At 41.4% G+C, this 23,067-nt stretch overlaps 1 protein-coding gene across 1 annotated transcript in view; it reads left to right on the top strand.

The window, feature by feature from the left end:
- The window catches only part of AIPL1 (AIP like 1 HSP90 co-chaperone), a 159,937-nt gene extending 137,241 nt beyond the window's left edge, over nucleotides 1-22,696 (top strand). The window contains exons 6-8 of the mRNA XM_077294394.1: nucleotides 11,056-11,197; nucleotides 20,270-20,450; nucleotides 22,354-22,696. Coding sequence (XP_077150509.1) covers nucleotides 11,056-11,197; nucleotides 20,270-20,450; nucleotides 22,354-22,378 — 348 coding nt within the window. The 3' untranslated portion in view covers nucleotides 22,379-22,696. The remainder of the gene's footprint in view (nucleotides 1-11,055; nucleotides 11,198-20,269; nucleotides 20,451-22,353) is intronic.
- Nucleotides 22,697-23,067: the final 371 nt, after the last annotated feature.

Raw genomic sequence — 23,067 nt, forward strand, 5'->3', positions numbered from 1 at the left:
GCAGTTTCTCCAGGAGAGAGGATTGACGAGGAGTCAGCAGGTGGAGCAGGAGCTCCCATAAGGTACCATTGACTGTCGGTGCTTGTGATAGTCTATGAACTGTGTGGTCTCCCACGGTAACTGAACGAAGTGAGGTTCAGCGTGTTTAGAGACCGCGACCCAATGTCATGTGCGCTATATGACTAGGGACATTGGTGAACTGTTTGGTGTACGGACACCCATGGTAACTGAACGAAGTGAGAGGTCCAGCATGTTTAGTGTCCGTGAGATAAAGCCGAAATATGAAGTGTCTAAGATAAAGCTGCAACTTAATGTCACCGGTTGGTGCCTGTTGTGTTCCATGAAGTGTAATGAACTGTGCATAACCCGGTTTATTATGCCATAATAAACCGTGTAGACTGTGTTTAAGTGAAAAACATGCCTGTGTGCTTGAATCCCGTGCCAAGCGAGTGTCCCCCAACACATGCGGTAAGCACAATCTTACAGTATTTATTAATATTTTATTGCCCCCATATGGAAGAAGCCAGATAGGCGAAACGGCACTGTCAGGGTGGCGACACAGGCGCATGGTATCACGCATTGGCATCAATGTAAGTTCTATTCCCCTTTGAGTACACTGTGCATTAGATAGATCATGCATTAACCACTTGGTTTATTACTTGCTTTTGCGCTTTTTAAAGCTATAATAGATGAGCTTGCATTATGCCCCTAAACATGTAGCACCTTCTCATTATTTATGGTGACTATTAGGTCTTCAACTCTTCATATGACCATATGTCTGTAGCACTGTGCACTTTATTGCATTTTATTGTATACTTTTTTGTAGCTCTTGAGTTGAGTCTGTGGGAAACAAGGTTATACTAGTTCATTCCCAGATTGTACATGCTGTTCATGTTTACCATGCTCCTTTTGCCCTGTGGCTGCCTTGTTTTAAATTGAGATACCCTCTGTATTTAATAGGTATTTTTTGGCAAATCATATTTTTAATTGTACTTAATAAAATATTAGATATCTTAATCTTCTTGTATCTATGCCTTCTTCTTCCCTCTATTCGATGGGGAATATTGTATTAATTCATGATTTATGAGGTTGGACCATATTGTTGTGTAGGATCTTTGTGACATATATCTAATAGACCTGACAGAATAACAAATCTGGAGGTCGTCGGGCATCTAGGAAATAGCGACCGCAATATTGTACATTTTCACTTGTCTTTCGCTAGGAGGACTTCTCAGGGAGCCACAAAAACACCTTACTTTAGGAAAGCAAAGTTTGACCAGCTTAGAGATGCCCTTAATCTGGTTGACTGGGACAATGTCCTCAGAAATAAGAATACAGATAATAAATTGGAAATGTTTAAGATCATCCTAAATAGGCACTGTAAGCGGTTTATACCTTGTGGGAATAAAAGGACAAGAAATAGGAAAAACCCAATGTGGCTAAACAAAGAAGTAAGAGGGGCAATTAACAGTAAAAAGAAAGCATTTAAACTACTAAAGCAGGATGGCACCGTTGAAGCTCTAAAAAACTACAGGGAGAAAAATACTTTATCTAAAAAACGAATTAAAGCTGCCAAAAAGGAAACAGAGAGGCACATTGCTAAGGAGAGTAAAACTAATCCCAAACTGTGATATATTAAACATCTTCTTCTCCACGGTATTCACTGTGGAAAATAAAATGCTAGGTGAAATGCTGAGAGAAAAAGAAAATCCTACATTAAGGGTCACCAATCTAGAAGAGGTGCAAAATCAACTAAATAAGATTAAAATAGATAAATCTCTGGGTACGGATGGCATACACCCACGAGTACTAAGAGAACTAAGTAATGTAATAGGCAAACCATTATTTATTATATTTAGGGACTCTAGAGCGACAGGGTCTGTTCCACAGGACTGGTCCATAGCAAATGTGGTGCCAATATTCAAAAAGGGCTCTAAAAGTGAACCTGGAAATTATAGGCCAGTAAGTCTAACCTCTACTGTTGGTAAAATATTTGAAGGGTTTCTGAGGGATGTTATTATGGATTATCTCGATGAGAGTAACTGTTTAACTTCATATCAGCATGGGTTTATGAGGAATCACTCCTGTCAAGCCAATCTAATCAGTTTTTATGAAGGGGTAAGCTATAGACTGGACCAAGGTGAGTCATTAGACGTGGTATATCTTGATTTTTCCATAGCGTTTGATACCGTGCCACACAAGAGGCACAAAATGAGAATGCTGGGTCTGGGGGAAAATATGTGTAAATGGGTAAGTAACTGGCTTAGTGATAGAGAGTAGAGGGTGGTTATAAATGGTATATTCTCCAACTGGGTCGCTGTGACCAGTGGGGTACCGCAGGGGTCAGTGTTGGGACCTATTCTCTTCAATATATTTATTAACGATCTGGTAGTAGGTTTACACAGTAAAATATCGATATTTGAAGATGGTACAAAACTATGTAAAGTCAATACAAGAGAAGATAATATTCAGCTACAGATGGATCTGGATAAGTTGGAAACTTGGACTGATAGGTGGCAGATGCGGTTTAACTTTGATAATGTAAGGTTATACACATGGGAAGAAGGAATCAACATCACCATTACACACTGAACGGGAAACCACTGGGTAAATCTGACATGGAGAAGGACTTGGGGATCCTAGTTAATAATAAACTTACCTGGAGCAGCCAGTGCCAGGCAGCGGCTGCCAAGACAAACAGTATCATGGGGTGCATTAAAAGAGGTCTTGATACACATGATGAGAGCATTATACTGCCTCTGTACAAATCCCTGGTTAGACCGCACATGGAGTACTGTGTACAGTACAGTGACACTTCCCCTGACAAAGCTGTTCTTGTAACGGCGACACACATTGGGCTACCCGCCTCTATGCCCCGCTTCCTCCATACTGGCCTCCTGAATGGACTTTTGATTATTCCCTGGTAGATATGCGAGTTGATTCCGTCATGTACTTGGGGAACCATTCTACAGCATACATATAGGCATTGGCCTTTTTTTTCCATTCTTGTGGGGTGATCTTTATATACCCTTCCTGATATATAGTATCACATACAGGCATTTGCCCATTGAGATAGCTGCGTGCTGCTATTTTTATGCAGTTCCTTGCTTTTGCCACCAGTGCTTTATTTCTAATTTGCTCCAGGGCTTTATTGTGTGCCCATATTTGGGGATTATTCTGTCATTAAGTGTACCAGTTTTGTAGTCCTCTACTTTGAGTACTATTCCAGGATTAATTGAGGCTAGACACAATTGTTTACATGTGACCATATTGTACATTGATCTGTCAGCATATGGTTTATATCTATATATTTATATTTATATACATGATTGCCTGCACTAGTTGTGGAAGCAGGGTTTATGTGGGTTGTTTGATTGTTTTTTTTTTATGTTTTTATTCATGTTATCAATAAAGCTTTTTCCCTTTTATAATGTATTAATGGTGTGCACTTCATATAGTAGTATTGCTTTCTCTTTCCTTTCTGTGTACAGTTTTGGGCACCGGTGCTCAGGAAGGATATAATGGAACTGGAGTGAGTACAAAGGAGGGCAACAAAATTAATAAAGGGGATGAGGGAACTACAATACCCAGAGAGATTAGCAAAATTAGGATTATTTAGTGTAGAAAAAAGACGACTGAGGGGCGATCTAATAACCATGTATAAGTATATAAGGGGACAATACAAATATCTCTCCGAGGATCTGTTTACCAAGGAAGGTGACGGTCACAAGGGGGCATTCTCTGCATCTGGAGGAGAGAAGGTTTTTCAACCAACATAGAAGATGATTCTTTACTGTTAGGGCAGTGAAAGTCTGGAATTCCTTGCCTGAGGAGGTGGTGATGGTGAACTCAGTTGAGGGGTTTAAGAGAGGCCTGGATGTCTTCCTGGAGTGTAACAATATTGTATATTACAGATATTAGGTTCTTTAGAAGGACGTAGATCTGGGGATTTATTCTGACAGAGTATAGGCTGAACTGGATGGATACATGTTTTTTTTGGCCTTGCTAACTATGTTACTATGTTACACAGCCTGTATACAGAGAGAAAGTGGCCAGCAGACTATTACACTGCTTGTTTTCAGAGTACCCCCCAAATAAATAAAAATTAAAGACCCCCACAAATTCAGTGTTGGCTACCTCCTCCACCTACACCGCCACCTCCTCCTCAACCTCCTCCTCCACTTGGACCTCCATCTCCTGGTTCAAAATAAAAAATATATATGTTTTTTTAATCTATGTTATTTTAAGTCATTTCCCTATCCATATTTGTTTGCAGGGCAATGTCCTTCTCTTACCCCCATTTAGCTTCCGTGTGCCCTTACTATGATAATTTTACAGCCATTTTAACCTCTTCACAACCTTGAACGTACACAGTGCGTCCAGGTTGAGAATGACAACCTAGAACATACTGGGTACATTCTGGTGATTTTGCACGCACTGGAGCTGTGTGCGCACGATCGCCACTGGGTGTTCAGCTAATTTCAAACCTGACACCTGACTCCCACTGATATGAGAAACAGTTTAACCCCCCTAAATATCGCAGTATTTTAAAGGTAGGGAGAGGGTGGGGGCTCCTTCTGCCCTCCAATTGGCACCCGATCGTTGTCATGGTGACCCGACGTCATTATGATGACATCTTGGTCACCAGAATTTAGGAAGCTTGTTAGACCATGCTGAGAGTGTTTTTCTCCATATGTTTTCCCCCACATATGGAGAAATTGCACAAATCATTTTGGGTTCCATTTTCTCCTGTTACCTTTGTGAAAATAAAAAATTTGGGGCTAAAAAAATATTTTTTGTGGGAAAAATTAGATTTTTTATTTCCACAGCTCTACATCTAGTTTCCAAAATAGGGCCACTTGTGGGGGGTTTCCACTGTTTAGGCACATCAGGGGCTCTCCTAACGTAACATGGCATCTGCTAATGATTCCAGAAATTTTGCATTCAAATACTCAAATGGCGATCCTTGTCTTCCAAACCCTGCCATGTGCCCAAACAATAGTTTTCCTCAACATATTGGGTATCAGTGTACTCAGGAGAATTTTCGCAAGAAATTGTACAGTGAATGTTCTCCCCTTACCATTGCTAAAATGCTAAATTTGTTGCTAAAAGAAAATTTTTTGTGGGAAAAATGTGATTTTCTATTTACACGGCTGAACGTTATAAACCTTCTCCTGTTACCTTTGTGAAAATTAAAAGTTCCATTTATTCCTGTGGAGCACCTGCAAGGTTAATAAACTTCTTCAATGTGGTTTTCAGAAGTCTGAGGGGTGCAGTTTCTAGAATGATGTAACTTTTGGGTATTTTTTGTCATATAGGCCCCCTCAAAGTCACTTCAAATGTGAGGTGGTCCCTTAAAAAATGGTTTTGTAAATTTCGTTGGAAAAATGAGAAATTGCTGATCAACTTTTAACCCTTCTAACATCCTAACAAAAAAAATTTTGTTTAAAGAATGATGCAGGTGTAAAGAAGACATGTGGTAAATGTTATACAATAACTATTGTGTGTGACATATCTCTCTGGTTTAATGGCATAAGAATTAAAAGTTTGAAAATTGCCAAATTTTCACCAAATTTCCAATATTGTCACGAATAAACTCAAGTGATTTCGAACAAATGTTACCACTATCATGAATTACAATATGTCACGAGAAAAAAAAAATCGCAGAATCAGTGGGATCTGTTAAAGTGTTCTGGAATTATTATCACATAAACTGACACTGATCAGAATTGTAAAATTTGGCCTGGTCACGAAGGTGAAAACAGGCTTGGGAGGGTAAAGTAGTTAGGTTCGGGTACCGAACCAAATTTTGAACTTCAGTTCGACCAAACCCAACAGCCCCGTGCATCCACTGGTTCGCTCATCCCTAGTCATAACACTTTTTTTCCTTCAGTGGATAGGAAAGAAGAACGTCTGGGTGGTAATGAAAAATATTTAGAATTGAGAGTCCTCAGTGGTTGATACCTTTTAATGGCTAACTGAAAAGATGGTAACAAATTGCAAGCTTTTGAGACTACTCAGGTCTCTTCATCAGGCAAAGACTAATAGAAATTCTGAAGAATCAACTATTTATGCACAACACAGCACAGATAAATGCCATAGATAAGACAGGTGACGTGAAACAGAATTACCATTTTGTGAGTGATAAACAGTTATGTCCATAAATATTGTGACAGTTCATAGATAAGGAGTGTGAATGTTTTATTGTCCTCTGATTGGGGTTTGGTTCTGTTATGATGACCCCACACAGTCTGAGGAGCAAATTCCTTAGTTAATGTAAAAAGACATAAATCCATGCAACACATTCATTCCTGCACTGAGTGTCAAAGGTCATCATCAGCGTATATTCCCAAACTCTTCTGTCTCTCTGAGATTTGAAGTTACCTTTTAATACAAGTAATTTCATGTCCATAATGCTATGATCGGGGAGACAAAAATTTATTGCCACAGGTAGATCCATACTTTTTTCTCTCATTGTGTGGCAATGAGAATTCATTCTTTTTCTAAGCTTTTGCCCTGTCTCCCCCACATACAGACCCCCAGTTGGACATTTAGTACAAATAATTAGGTACACCACATTAGGAGTGACGCAGCTGAATGTACCTGGTATCTTGTAGTCCTGATGTAAGTTGGGGATCTTTATCTTGTCCGTGGTCATTATAAATGGACAGGTTTTACATTTTTTTCTGGTTGCAAAGAAAGGTTCCTGCAGCTGTTAGAGAGGACTGCGAGCTTCTGACAATGATACTTCTTAGGCAGGGGCGTAACAACAGTCCTGCGGGCCCCGGTGCGAACTTTTGAATGGGCCCCCCCCCCCCCCCAAAAAAAAAAAAAATGATATACAGACACACGCATACAATGTTAAACTAAGAAGTAAATATCTATTGCAATTCCTTTATGTATGAGTGGTCGCCTATATACACTGCAGGGGCAGATAGTATAGAGCTTTATGTATGAGTGGTCACCTATATACACTGCAGGGCAGATAGTATAGAGCTTTGTGTGTGAGTGGTCACCTATATACACTGCAGGGGCAGATAGTATAGAGCTTTATGTATGAGTGGTCACCTATATACACTGCAGGGCAGATAGTATAGAGCTTTGTGTGTGAGTGGTCACCTATATACACTGCAGGGCAGATAGTATAGAGCTTTGTGTGTGAGTGGTCACCTATATACACTGCAGGGGCAGATAGTATAGAGCTTTATGTATGAGTGGTCACCTATATACACTGCAGGGCAGATAGTATAGAGCTTTGTGTGTGAGTGGTCACCTATATACACTGCAGGGCAGATAGTATAGAGCTTTGTGTGTGAGTGGTCACCTATATACACTGCAGGGGCAGATAGTATAGAGCTTTATGTATGAGTGGTCACCTATATACACTGCAGGGCAGATAGTATAGAGCTTTGTGTGTGAGTGGTCACCTATATACACTGCAGGGCAGATAGTATAGAGCTTTGTGTGTGAGTGGTCACCTATATACACTGCAGGGGCAGATAGTATAGAGCTTTGTGTGTGAGTGGTCACCTATATACACTGCAGGGGCAGATAGTATAGAGCTTTGTGTGTGAGTGGTCACCTATATACACTGCAGGGGCCGAATATCTGAGCTGGAAGCAGTGCATTCTGGGTCTAACAGGGCCAAGGCCGGATATATAATACACGTGGGGCGTCTCCGACAGGGTAAACCAGCTGTAACCCATCCAAGCCCGGTCATCTGCCTGCAGCACAGCACGCCCCTTATGGAGCGGGGCGGACATCCGGCATAAGATGACTAGTAGCCCGTACCTGAGCTGCAGGCCCCTCTCTTCGTCCTCATGGCCGTTCAGGACCCTCCGCAGCTTATCCATGCCTCCCTCTGCACGACACCACGCTCCACCAGTGACAAACCGTACAGCTGGCCACCTTCACGTCCTGTCACGTGATGACAACAGCATGTGACTCGCTTGACGGCAATCTCAGCCTGGTGTACGGAACTGCGACGTGCATGGCCCCTCCCCCACAGCGTGTACGGAAGCCCGTGGGTTCAACCTAACACTGAATTTACAGGACGAAATGTGCAGCGTGCGCTCACGGAGATACCCTGACAAGTTGACCTCAGGTCGCAGAGGTCGCGGCGGCACCGGGCCCTCTTTTGGGCCCGGGCCCTGGTGCAGCCGCGACCTCTGCGACCCCGGTAGTTCCGCCCCTGTTCTTAGGTTTGGGGGCTGTTGTGAACTCTGTTTTCGGGCTCCCTCTTGTGGTCACAGGTGGTATTGAGTGAGTTTTATTTTTGGGCTCCCCCTGGTGGCTTTGTTTGTTATCTTGCGGGTTGAACCGGGGGTGTTTGGTTGCCTCCAATTCTTTCTTCAAGGGAAGCAGAGGTGTTTTAATCGCAACAGGTCCATTACCCCTCCACAGAGAGAGAGAATGTTAGACTAAGAAGAGGTTTCATGGGTGCCCATTCGGATGGAGATGTTTGTTCTCAGCGAGGAAAGGAAAGCGTAGGACCTGGTATACGAGAGATGCTCTAAAGTGTGCTACACCATTGGCTATGAATAAACCTCAGTACTGGACGCAAGTGAATACTTTGTACCCTTGCAGCAAGATGATCTACACTGGAGGCCAAACTCTGGATATCCATGACAGGCTCGTTGGTCGTTGTTTTTCTCTCGTTTTGATTTCGTGGTCTCGTACCTGCCTGGTTCGAAGAATGTGAAGGCTGATGCTCTTTCTAGGAGTTTTGTGCCTGACTCTTCTGGAGATTCAGAGCCGGCTTGTATCCTCAGAGAAGGGGTGATTTTGTCCGCCATCTCCCCAGATTTGCGACGAGTGTTGCAGAAGTTTCAGGCGGGTAGACCTGACTGTTGTCCACCGGATAGACTGTTCGTCCCAGATAGATGGACCAGTAGAGTCATTTCCGAGGTTCATTCTTCGGTGTTGGCGGGCCATCCTGGAATATTTGGTACCAGAGATTTGGTGGCCAGGTCCTTTTGGTGGCCTTCCTTGTCGTGGGATGTGCGTTCCTTTGTGCAGTCTTGTGGAATTTGTGCTCGGGCTAAGCCTTGCTGTTCTCGTGCCAGTGGTTTGTTGTTACCTTTGCCTGTCCCGAAGAGGCCTTGGACGCACATTTCCATGGATTTTATTTCAGATCTCCCTGTCTCTCAGAGAATGTCTGTCAAAAACTCACGCAATACCACCTGTGACCACAAGAGGGAGCCCGAAAACAGAGTTCACAACAGTACCCCCCCCTTGAGGAGGGGTCACCGAACCCTCATCAAAACCCCCAGGGCGATCAGCGTGAGCCACATGGAAGGCACGAACCAAATCGGCCGCATGAACATCAGAGGCGACAACCCAGGAATTATCCTCCTGACCATAGCCCTTACTGTTGTGAACTCTGTTTTCGGGCTCCCTCCTGCATTGCTCAGTGTGGATGCGTTTTTTCTGGATCATAGAAAAACGATCACACACCACCCAGATGACAGACATTCTCTGAGAGACAGGGAGATCTGAAATAAAATCCATGGAAATGTGCGTCCAAGGCCTCTTCGGGACAGGCAAAGGTAACAACAAACCACTGGCACGAGAACAGCAAGGCTTAGCCCGAAAACAGAGTTCACAACAGTAAGTATTGCCAGAAATTTCGGAAATGGTCGGTGCTTACTCAATGGAATGAGTGTGCCCTGGCTGCAAATTTCAGAAAAGGTCTTTCTGAAGCCATTAAGAATGTCATGGTGGGGTTCCCTACGCCTGCAGGTCTGAATGAGTCAATGACTCTGGCCATTCAGATTGATCGGCGTTTGCGGGAGCGCAAACCTGCGCACCATTTGGCGGTGTCTTCTGAACAGACACCTGAGTCTATGCAACTGTTGTGAACTCTGTTTTCGGGCTCCCTCTTGTGGTCACAGGTGGTATTGCGTGAGTTTTATTTTTGGGCTCCCCCTGGCAGGATTTTGTTGTTCACTTGCGTCCAGTACTGAGGTTTATTCATAGCCAATGGTGTAGCACACTTTAGAGCATCTCTCGTATACCAGGTCCTACGCTTTCCTTTCCTCGCTGAGAACAAACATCTCCATCCAAATGGGCACCCATGAAACCTCTTCTTAGACTAACATTCTCTCTCTCTGTGGAGGGGTAATGGACCTGTTGCGATTAAAACACCTCTGCTTCCCTTGAAGAAAGAATTGGAGGCAACCAAACACCCTCGGTTCAACCCGCAAGATAACAAACAAAGCCACCAGGGGGAGCCCAAAAATAAAACTCACGCAATACCACCTGTGACAACAAGAGGGAGCCCGAAAACAGAGTTCACAAGAGGGGGCTGCCTAAAACACATTAGTGGGGGGACTGGAAAATTGGATTGTAAGCGGGCATTTTTTTGTAGTAAAGGTTGTAATATCTGTGCATCTCCCCTTAGCATCTCCAGATTTGGATTGTAGGTAACTACTAGAGGTACCTGGTTATTTTGTTCTTTAGCTTTGTAATGTAGCAGGTGATTCCTTGATATTCTGGTGGCTCTTGTAATTTGGTTTTGAATTGTTCTTGGATGGTAGCCCTGATTTAAAAAGGTCTTTCTGAGGCGACCAAGGTGTTCATCTCTATCCATGGGGTTGGAACATATACGACTGTATCTGATGGCTTGGCTGTAGACAATAGAGTTTTTTATGTGTTTTGGATGGAAACTGTCCCATTTAAGGTATGTTGGACGGGTGGTCATGGCATTTCACGTTGAGATGAACCTTTTGATACTGAGCTAGAACTTTACTACACGTATAATTTTATAACACTTGTGGGATGGCAAAAAAATAAGGTTCAATTTTTTTTTTATTGTTATATACTGCATCCATTGTTCTTTAATAGGATAGACTGAAGCCAGTAGGCTGCTAAGCAGTTCCATTGGAATTGATTTATCGCTTTTGATCTTAAAAGGCCTCGGGAGGTCATAAAAATCTTATAAAACACTTCAGAAGTTATCACTCGATGCCAAGAAGCTCAAATTTATAGCTGTGCAGACTCAGCTCTGATTTATAATCATTACCGCACCCCTCAAATACTGATTTCTGCTTTCAGGAAAAGCCCTGGGAGGTGCCTTGGATGAAGCTGGAGAAGATGATCAACACCTTGATTCTGAATTACTGCCAGTGTCTCCTTCGCATGGAGGAGTATTATGAAGTTTTGGAACACACAACTGACCTAATCCAGCACCACCCAGGTAATGAGACTGATGTGGATTTATGGATTCTAATTATGATATTAGCTGATACTAGTATTGGTGAAGGTGCACGAAATTACAGTTTTGTATATTTTACATTTCATTATTCTGCATTGTGACTTGAATTTTTGGAAAGCTTTTTAAATTGACCACTCATGAATACATGTCATAGGTTAAAATTCAATACTTCATTTACAGTAGCGCTTTCTACATGCTGACATACTGTACCTAGTTGTGGCTAATAGGAAACTATTTACCCTATGATGAATATATATATCAAGCACTGCGGAATATGTTGGCGCTATATAAATAAAATAATTATTATTATATATCAAAGGATGCGTGGTTTTTGGAGGTGCATAAACTTTTACTTGTTGACAGACTTGTTGTCTTGAAGACCCATGTGTTTATAAAAGAAACATTACAACTTGGATTACACTTAAAGGGAATCCATTAGCAGGTTTTTCCTAGATAATCTGAGAGCAGCATGATGTAGGGACTGAGACCCTGATTCTAGTGATGTGTCACTTTCTAGTATGCTTGATATCATTTTGATACAATCACATTTTCTGTGCTGCAGATCTGTCAGTTCTTAAATGCGGAGCTGTGTATACCCCGCCCGCACCATTGATTGGCAGCTTCCTGTGTACACTGTGCATAGACACAAAGCTGCTAATCAGTGGTGGGGGCGGGCTTACACAGAGCAGTTGACTAGGAGGCACAAGACACAGTCCTCTTGTGATAATGTGATATTCTAATGCTGATGAAATACTGGTTTTGTTGAAACAGCAGCACACAGCCTAGTGACAAATCACTGGAATTGGGGTCTCAGCCCCTATATTATGCTGCTCTATGAATTTATAGCAAAATCATGCTGACATCTTAAAAACAGATCTGTCAACAAGTCAAAGTGACAATTTTCGCTCTTATTTTATTCCCTCTGCACCTGAGAATTCCTGTTTTTGTTTTTTGTAATTCTACCATATTGTTTAGAGATAATGCTAATTTTTATGGTCTTTACCAAGGAATATATAAATAAGAAAATAAACAACTAATAAATGAGGTTTTTATGTTCAATGCAAAGTATTTATTTTAGGTTTGTGTCCTTTTTTACCTGTCATATAACAATCTGTAATAATATTGCAATTTCCAAACTGAAAATTGACGGAGTTGTATGAAGGCTTATTTTTGCCTGGTGAGCTGACATTTTTGTTGATACATTTTATAGTAGATAAAATCATTTAATCACTTGTTATTCCAAACAAAGGAACTTCAATTCTGATTGTTTTCTCCTTTTCCGGCATTTGAAAAATCAAATTAATTTAATATTTTGATCGATGGGATTTTTATGAACACAGGTCTTGCGCTACAAGTCTGCAGTTACTCTAAGTGACTGTAGATTTGTGAATCCTCATATCATGCTCACTCCCGGGGCCGGCACTGGACAACCCTCAGAGCGTGCAGTGCACATGATGTGAAGATTTGCAAGTCTGCAGTCACATCGAATGACTGCATACTTGTAGCTTAAGACTGGAAAACCCTTTTAAGTGATTAAAGAACTCTTGTCTCTGCAGTTAGAGGCAAATTGTGGCTTTGTAACATAGCTGGCATCTGCTTGGTATGTTGTTCTCTCAGCTTGTTAATCCTCGTTGGACAAATATTGACGCGACGTTGGACAAATATTATGTACTTTGTGGGGAAAGGGTTAATACATTTGGTGCATTGCATCCGCTCTTATAGATTTCCACCTTTGTGTTGCTGATTATTCATCTTTGATGGCATGTTCGGGTTAATATACCGGACCTTTGTTACTTGTAGCCAGAGAGAATGAAGTACTGTAACTTTATGGAAACTAATCTATCGTCATACAAAAAAAAAAAAGAAATAACCTTCTACAGTGTAAACATCTAAAAATAAGGACAGAGAAAACATCTATTTCTTTAAACAATGTTATTACCTTGTGGCATATGCAACAGTAGAAAATAACATGTGTTAGCTGGAAAACAGTGCGCTCACCGGCAATGCTGCCTGTTATTTGTCTGTGTTCTTGAATTACAGCCAGAGTAAAGACAAAATTATAGAGACAAGGGGCTGGAAAGCCACTGCAGATGAGAGGAGATCTCACAGCGCTTTCTCTTTAATTTCCTTTCAAAGGTCACAGGGTGGACCTGTTTGTGTTTCCACTTGGCATAGCTTCAGGCCATAATCCCATTTATTGCTTTCATTTATCCTTCCCGAGTCTCTGTAAGAACATATGTGCGCCTTGCTGCTCCTCTGCTCATCTGCCCTCCCAGGTTACTTTGTCTTCATACAGTTTCCTGTACAAGAAGATTCGTTTTCTTCACTCTCTCTGGACAATTTGATCCCCTATGTCCTAATAAAATCTGGCATGGCGGAGCGAGCGAGCAGGTGACACTGGAGCTAATCTGAAGGGTTTCTTGACCTGTCGCGCCTCCCTGAAGACTGCACAGCTATGTGTTCCGCTGCTCCATGTCAGAGTTGGTTTATTGCTGAGATCTGTGTCTCAACTCTCAGAGGCAAGGAAGGTTGAAGGTACAATAAAGGGAAGTCATAAATGAAATATGAAATATACTATAAAAGTTAAACCTATTTTGATTTTTTTAGGATATGTTTCCCATACATATACCACAGTGCGTAATAAATGTGAAAAAGACAATGTTATTCCGACAATCACATTCATTCACTATTGTACGAATTTACTAAATTCATTCATCTTCCCAAATACAATGACTCAAATAAATGTGTCCAAAGATATCACCCTCACAATTGCCCCATTGTATTGCTTTCTTATTAACACTTTTTTCATGTCATACATTATGTGGTATAAATTACTTGGCAATATGATTCTCCTCATCTGTACGATTACGGTGATACTAAACCTGTACAGGTTTTCATTATTTTAGTGGAAAAAAATAAAAACAGAAACCGTACCATCAATGGAACTATTTGAGGGCTTGTGTTTTGTGGGGTGAGACAGTGGGACATTTTTATCGATGTAATTTTGGGATATAGTAGATTTTCTGCAAGAAGCAATCAAAGTATCATATTTTGTATTATTGCGCTGACCAAACAAATGCAATTTTGGCAGTTGTAATTTTTTTCTGTTTACGGTGTTTATCGATTGGATTATTTGCAACGCCCGCCAGGGCTGTGGGGCAGGGCTGTGGGGTACTCGCTACCGGGTCTGGCTGCTATTAAAGTGGTGGCCATGGTGGAAGCGACCCGGTCCGTGGCCATGGGTGCCCAAGTAAAAGGGACAGTCTTTAAAGGGGTTTGAATAAAGCTTGTAGAAATAGGAAATGTTCGTGACGCCACCTGTGGTACTCGGTCAGGGGAGACCGACACTGCTTAAAGGGGTCCTCTGGGGGTGATAGTACTGCAGCAAAGATGGTATCGTTTCCCACAGGTGAAGCTAGGTCCCTAGGGCTCCCGGTGTATTTGGGTAAGGATAGTGAGGTGCTGGAAATAAACGGAGGACACAGGGTTGCAGTCTCTTTACATGATTTACTGATGCAGACAGTCTCGGGTGCCAGCAACAGGTGTTGGTGTGGTCCGGCCGGCCTGGAGGCAACGATGAATCCCTCTCCCAGGTGAGGTTTGTAAGCCTTCCTTCTAGTGCTCTTTTGTGAGGTCCTTTCTGCCTGTGGCTCCCTTGCAAGGTCCTCTCTCTCCTGTCCTGAGACAGTACCCCATATGGTGGGCAATGCGAGCCTTTTTACAGGGTCTCTATCACGACCCAGGCTCTCTGTGTACTGCTGCACCTTCGGGTGTGGGTGCGGACAGACTACATAAAGTCTTCTGCCGTCCGGTTCTGCTGTGGGACGTGGAGTGCAACACAGCCTCGGGCTCCCGGTGCCCAGTTCCTGCGCTTCAGCGCAGAGGGTTCCAAACATTGCGGTCCAATTTATACAGCCATCTGACTGTGCACACCAGCCATTACCTGCTGAGTATTGGGCGAGCACACCCCTTGACCCCGCTCCATACACCCGCTACCCACTTGCACTGTATATGTATGGCAGATGTCAGTAAGGGTTTAATAAAAGATGTTTGAGCTGAGTGGGAGTGGAATGAAAACACCAATATATGGAAAATATTTGTGCAACTCCAAGTTATGCACACATTTTGCAACATTTCAAGGGGTTTTACATCAGAATTTTGTCAAAAACGCCTTGATGAATGGGGCCCTTGTATTTCTAGGTCGAATGGTAAATGATTGAAATGAGTTTGCTCCTTTTTCATTTTCAAACAAAAATCAATCTATGACTGTAAAATAGCAATCATGGGTGAGGGCGCATGAACAAATACACACATAGACCCCATGTATGTCAACTGCTGCAGGAACAACTGAAAATACTATTTTGCTACAGTCTTTATTTGAAGCCTCTTTCCATAATGGCTTTCTCAAGTTCTCCTTGTGATGGCACCATTGCGTAATGTACGTTCATAACAGCCATATATCTTCTTCTGTGGTAGTGCTTATGCTTTATATATAAAATAAAGCAAAATCTTCACAATTCTTCTCTGTGCCTTCTTTTTCCATTGGCAATTGTAAAACTGTAAACGTCTTACAACTACAGATTATCGTCTGAGCTGAGAGATTAACACTACTTCAAAGCAGGAGGATTTGAAGGACACAAATTCAAAGAAAATTGCCCAATTTACAGATCCAATATTTCGTACATCACATCATGAATCCATGCAGTGTACATAACAGCCTATGAGAAGCGCTCTCTAAATCTCCGAGTGTAATTAATTTGATGTACTGTACTGTAATGGTTCCCTCAACGGAACAAAGGTTTATTCTCTCTTCAGGTGGAAATAATAATTGACACTCAGGAGGAATTCATGTTAGATCTTCTCTAAAAATACCTTCACAAAGACACTGCAAATTTTACATATACAGTTATAAAAATAAATTTCACTTAGCAGGGATCATATGTATATATTGTTGGTGGTAGTATTCATTTGGTTTTAGATTGAAAAAAATATGTAATATTTTCCTGGAAAAAAATGGGTCTCATTTATCACAACTTTCTCACCAGAATTCTTACGTAAAAGCTTTTGAAAAGTTGCAGAGGTGCAGAGTTGTGACTGAATTTTGTGACTTGCACTATGCACTTGCATAGACTTGCACTGAGAGCTTGTGACATACTGTAGCTTCTGACTTCCGGTCAGTCAGAAGATGCAGTCACAAGAGGGTTCATCAGGACAGGAGGGACACAAAAAAAGAGTTAAGATGCCAGAGGGTAAGTATAAGACCAGGGGTAGGGACCTTAGATTAGTAACATCACTGTGGAGCTGAAAAAACTGCTGGAGTGGCGCTATAATGCTTAGATAATATTGCTACATGCATAGAATAAATAAAAAAATCCCTTTACTAAATAACAGTTTAAATGGTCTGGATATGTTCAAAAACGTGTAATGCATGTAGCAATTGACCAACTGCAAAAAATAAGTGAAACAGAGCCTGCATTGATCCAGTTTGAATAAGCACCGGTGATAAGCAAGTGTGCTCAGCACTGCTTAGCATTTGATCAAGCATTCTGGTGTTTGAGACACTTGGTACTCAATCGAGTATCCGAGTACTCAGGCGCCTTTCTCAATTCACCACCCCACATTTTTAACATCTGATTTTCAGCCACTTAAATGCGAGGATGCCCAGAAGGGAAAGTTAAACCAACAATCCTTTTCTGGGCTAATTCAAATAGATTCTATTATTTAATAATACCGCTCATACCTGCAATTCATTTAGAGTTAGCTGGTAGAGTAGGGATAGCGTATTAGAGACATTTAGGCAGGGTTGATTGTGTTTTCAGTCCTTGGTGCTGCCATGCACAAGCAAATCTCATTTCAGGGACAATTTAAATAGATTCTATTCTCAAATAACACTGCTCTTATACACAATTCATATAGGGTTAGTTGGTGGAGTAGGGATAGCGTATTACAGGCTTCTAGTCCGGTATTATTGCCTTACAGTCCTTGCTGCTGCAGCCTAAAACCAACAGTTCTTATCAAGGTTATATCTATTCTATTCCCTATTAATACCGCTGCTAGTTGCATTCAGTATAGGGATAGGTGCTGGAGCAGGGATAGTTATGAATTAAAGGAGGAGGGGAACAAGTAAATGAAGAAACCATGAATCATATGCCATTTTTTTAGTGGGAAGTGATGCATGGGAATACACCCACCAAAAAAATTAATTGTCTATATGTTCTGCTGCTGTCATCCGGTGTGGTTGAAAAGTGTTGGCTAATTCAGACCTAGTTCATTTTGAGATCAGTCATCATGTCAGCATTTTCAGTTGACAGGCAGATGTGCCAATTATTATTTATTATGCCCCCCAGTGGCACTAAAAACCCACTGAATCAGCTTAAGCAAGGAGGGAGCAGTGACTGCGGCAAGCAAGCCTCAGATTTGCATCAACTCCATGTAAAACAAAAATAATGATGCATTCGTACAATGGGAGAAAGGCCAAAATGCACCTCTTATGTACAGTAAATAAATGTACAAAAGACTTGTGGTGTTCTTTCCTCAGGATGGATTGGACAAGTTTCTCAATCATGGTTCATGAATTTCCATTGACAAAGGTCTCCAAGAGATAAAAAAAAAATGTTTTGAAACCCCTGCTTCAATCTGTTTGAAACCTCGAGGCTGCCTGATGACCTGAGCTGGCACAAGAGGAACTGCTGCCCACCTTAGCTGGAGCTAAATAGGAGTCGGATGTCTGAAGGTCCTTATTGTGCCAATTGTACCCTGAGTATTGGAATCGAATCTTGGACTCCTTGTTGTTGGCCACAGAAGTCCCACTGATTCTAAATGTAAATGTTTTCTGAGGCCCTACGCTAGTTGTTTTTTAGGGAGTATTGAAGTGCCTACTTCTAATTTTTGGAAGCCCTTGCCTCTAGAGCATACGCTTTACCAGCCTAGGAGTCACACTGCTTCCAAAGGGGGAAAAATGCTTTCTGAGGCCATCCTCTATGTTTATTCCATTGCAATCACTCCTTTCAATTTTTGATTGGCCTTTCACTTAGTGCATAAGCTTCATCTGTCTAAGAGTACAATTTCTTACAAAGGGGAAAAAAAATCAAAAATCTCATGTACACAATTCTTTATTCCTTTTTTTTCCTTACTGAAAAGGAAAACTGCTACATTTTTGAAAGATGGAGCATGTCAATTCTTTCAGCATTTATTTCACCATTCAAAGCAATGGAAAAGTGCAAAAATGCAGCAAAAAAGCCTCTTTTTATTTGCCTTATATTCAAGTCATTATACTGTAAAGAATATTTCCTAACCTTTTTTCCTGTAAAAACCATTTTATCTTTATTTTGGTATATTTTATTGTCAGTCCATAAAAGTTGTATAATACTCTGACAACATTGTTCCCAGTTGCGACCTAGAGGTCAGAGATGCTTCCAGGCATCTTCCCCATCCTGTTCCCATTCCATTTGAGCACTTTTTCCATCCATTTCAGAGATTTTTGAATGCCCCCTGGACCTCTTGGTAGGGTCTGCTGGAAAAAAATGCTCAAGTTTCCCATTGACTTCCATTAAATTCGTTACTCGAGTCGAGCACCCGAGTATTTTAGTGCTCGCTAATCACTAATAAGCACTTGAAATCCTGAAATGATCAGGTCAGGACACCTGGATACTACTCCATGTTAGCAAGTTGCAGTTTGGATAGTTTAATATGTGCATATGGGTGGATATTTCATGCTATGAATAGTGATGGGCGAACCTGTGGATGTTCGGGTTTGGTTGAACATTTAAAAAAAGTTCGGTTTGGGTACCAATACGGTACCCTTATCCGGACCTGGTCTCCCTTTAAAATGAATGAGGCGACACCTGTGACTAGCGGTAACCTTTTTACCGCCGGTCACAGTTGCTGGCTCTCACCCTGTCATCTATATGACCGCATGGTAACAAACTTACTGTCATCACACAGATGACTGTGTGGGAATCACCGGATGATCAGGTTTCCGAACCTGAACAGTAACACGAACTTCAGGGAGAAGTCCGTGTACGGGATCCATACACAGATACTAGGTGTTTGGTCTGGAACCCAAACTTTACCTTTCAGGTTAGCACAGCCCTAGGTATGAGATGTGATTGACATGCTTTGTGAGCAATTCTGCATTTTAAATTGATAGCAGAATTTTACGATGTGCAATGCAAAGTCAATCCACACATCTGTGGGTGAATTTTGCTTCCCAGTAGCACATATTCTTATATTTTGAATTACTAGTCTTTTTCCAGTGATCTTTTTTTTAATAATTTATTTTGTCAATATTGAGCCCTGTCAGAGATAGCCAAGTGGTGTTCAGCAGCTAAATAATATTTTCTGCAAGCAGAGAAATAACTAAATGAGCAATTGACCTGAATTGATTTTATTAACTCATACTAATTGTATCTCTAGTTGCCTGTTATTTAGAATTAAAGGAGTTATTCGGCCTCGGGGGTACAAATCTGCAGTCACGCACTGCTCTCTGTGACGATTTTTCCATGCCGTCACCGGGAACCATGGGCACATTACTGCAAGTATGCAATTTGCTTACTTCCGGCCACATTCCAACTAGATGCATCTGGCCTTGCTCCATACACTTGCATTGAGTGAGGCCGTGCACGTCTAGTTGGCATGTGACTGCATGTACTGAAATTGCATACTTGTGGTCACACAGTGAGCGTGATGATAGGGATCACATGTATGCAGTCACATAGAGTAATTGCAGGTTTGTACCCTAAGGCCAACCCCTTTAAATTATCATTAATAGTTTGTCCAATCAGTGCCCTTCATTATGAATTTGGCCATATGATATGATTTTACCTTGGACATAGCATTATTGCACTATAATGAAGACAGATGTTCAGCAGGAGACGCAGGGAGACACTCTGATTTCAGTGAACCATCACAAATAATGTAAGTGTATTTGTTTTAGGCATGACTGAGATGCATTAGATGTTTCTCTTTGTTCTCTTTTTATCATAATCTCATTCTTGTTAATATTATTCGGGAAGCCAATACAAGTACTGATCTGAGTTGCTTGATCCATACTAGGTTTGGTGAAGGCTTATTTCCTTCGAGCAAAAGCGAACGCTGAAGTGTGGAATGAAGCAGAAGCAAAGAAGGATTTTGAGAAAGTCATAGAACTAGATCCAGCAATGAGCCGACAAGTAAAGAAAGAAATACGGATGCTAGAGACAAGGATGCAAGAAAAGGAAGAGGAAGAAAAGCTCAAGTATAAAAATCTATTTTCATAAGAGATCAGAAAATCACAACTATTCTATAGATTATACTGGCAGCCATAACTGCTTCACTTATGCAAACCTTATTTGCAATTACCACAAGCAATAGGAAACATTTGTAACATATTCCCATTTACTATTACCTTCATTTTCTGATGCCTCGAATGGTCGCTGATATTTCAACATTTGTACAATAATAAAGTAGATTAAAAGATCTTACAACACTAGAAGAACTTTACAGAAAGACATTGGGAAAAACAGTAAAGTGTTATTCCCATTTCAGGCATTTATAGTATATGATAGTCTTGAGTAGAGAAACAGGCCCCACCTCTGGGGACCACACCTTGAGAACAGTGGTCCCCATATGACAGAGTCTTGAGTAGAGATGCAGGTCCCACCTCTGGGGACTACACCTTGAGAACAGTGGTCCTCATATGACAGAGTCTTGAGTAGAGATGCAGGTCCCACCTCTGGGGACTACACCTTGAGAACAGTGGTCCTCATATGACAGAGTCTTGAGTAGAGATGCAGGTCCCACCTCTGGGGACTACACCTTGAGAACAGTGGTCCCCATATGACAGAGTCTTGAGTAGAGATGCAGGTCCAACCTCTGGGGACTAAACCTTGAGAACAGTGGTCCCCATATGACAGAGTCTTGAGTAGAGATGCAGGTCCCACCTCTGGGGACTAAACCTTGAGAACAATGGTCCCCATATGACAGAGTCTTGAGTAGAGATGCAGGCTCCACCTCTGGGGACTACACCTTGAGAACAGTGTTCCCCATATGACAGAGTCTTGAGTAGAGCTGCAGGTCCCACCTCTGGGGACCACACCTTGAGAACAGTGGTCCCCATATGACAGAGTCTTGAGTAGAGATGTAGGTCCCATCTCTGGGGACTACACCTTGAAAACAGTGGTCCCCATATGACAGAGTCTTCAGTAGAGATGTAGGTCCCACCTCTGGGGACTACACCTTGACAACAGTGGTCCCCATATGACAGAGTCTTAAGTAGAGATACAGGTCCCACCTCTGGAGACAATACCTTGAGAACAGTGGTCCCCATGCTTGAAATTAAACGACATCTGTCAGGAGGATCAACCTTCCTAAGTCATCTATATGGATTGGGCATGTAGGTCATAAGAAGCTGAATAAAATGATATCTTAATATCTGTGATGTGATGTCTTATTCCAAGTAAATCCACATTTTTTATAAAACAATATGTAAATGAGCTGTTCAGGTCTATGGACTGACCACTGATCTCCTAGAGAATCTGCCTGCAGAGCTTATTTTACTGAATAGAGGTGTTACCAGTGTGAGACACATAATAACTGACAGCTTGCTCTCCTAATTTACATGTCTCACATTGGTAACTCTCCCATTCATTTAAAATGATCTTTGGAGGCAGATTCTCAGGGAGATTTATGTCTGGCGCATAGATCTTAACAGCTCATTTACATATGAACAAAAATGTTGAATTCTATGGAATAAGACATTGGATCGCAGATAGCAAGGTATCATCTTATTCAGCTTCCTTTGACCTGCATGCACATATGGATGTCTTAGGAAGGTTGTTCCTACTGACATATGCTCTTTAAGAGGTGCCATGTCTGCTGATGAGCCATAAATGTCTATTAATCTAAGTTCACTGGTGGGAAGCCTGACAGTCTCTTCCTTGTGTAGCATACCTTAACAGGATGCATGTGGTGGACAAAATGGTGCAGGTGTTCCTGAAATATAGCCTTTGGTCAGAAAATTGGCAGTAAAAAAGTGATAGATCTGCCCCACTATATTCCATGTAAGATTATTAAGATGCATACATAAAGTCTACTGTTTATGTGATCAGCTCAGGTCATTGCATCTTCCTCTGTATTACATCTTTTTCCTTCCTTCACAGTAATTATGATTTTCCGGTGCACTGAAGGTCGTATAATGGAAGGTGGGAAGCAGGTATTAGGCCAATAGAAAGACTTTTTCTACAGATTTTTTTGTCCCGCATCAATAGTTAAAGTATTTATCTGATACTTTCTTATAATAAATGCTTACTACTGAAATGACAGACATAATTTTAAGATTATATTATTTAAATTTTAGCGTCAATGCATTCATGCAAGAAGATGAAAACTGTAAAGGGTTCAACTCAATTCATGTAGTGTCCGGAAAAAGAACCACTTGTACTGCACATTGTATGAAGAATCCACTATATAATGTAAACTGATATCCACAAATAAAACACTTGTCCAGAGAATCCTCCCTCCTTCATTATCTATGGCTAATGTCAATGAGGTTTGTAAGTGACTTCTAGATTATTTCGCTCAGGTGACGAATTGCAATAAAATATTATTTAGAGGTAGTTAACCTAAGTGTATTTGGCTTTTACACACTGAATACATAATGTTCTTGCTTAAGTGTTTGTGCCACTAATTCTCTCTCTCTCTCTCAAGGTCCGCAGTCCCATCTTTACCAGCATCCATTATGCAGGCGTAGCGAGGTTTCCTAGTTTATATCACATGCATTAAAATACTGTGATACATCATGTTCATTTGTTCAAGTGGCTTTATCAGCGCATGTGAACGCTATAGGATGGGGTTCCAAACATGATCCAAATACT

Source organism: Ranitomeya variabilis, chromosome 3 (assembly GCF_051348905.1).
Source record: "Ranitomeya variabilis isolate aRanVar5 chromosome 3, aRanVar5.hap1, whole genome shotgun sequence".
NCBI classification, from domain to species: domain Eukaryota; kingdom Metazoa; phylum Chordata; class Amphibia; order Anura; family Dendrobatidae; genus Ranitomeya; species Ranitomeya variabilis.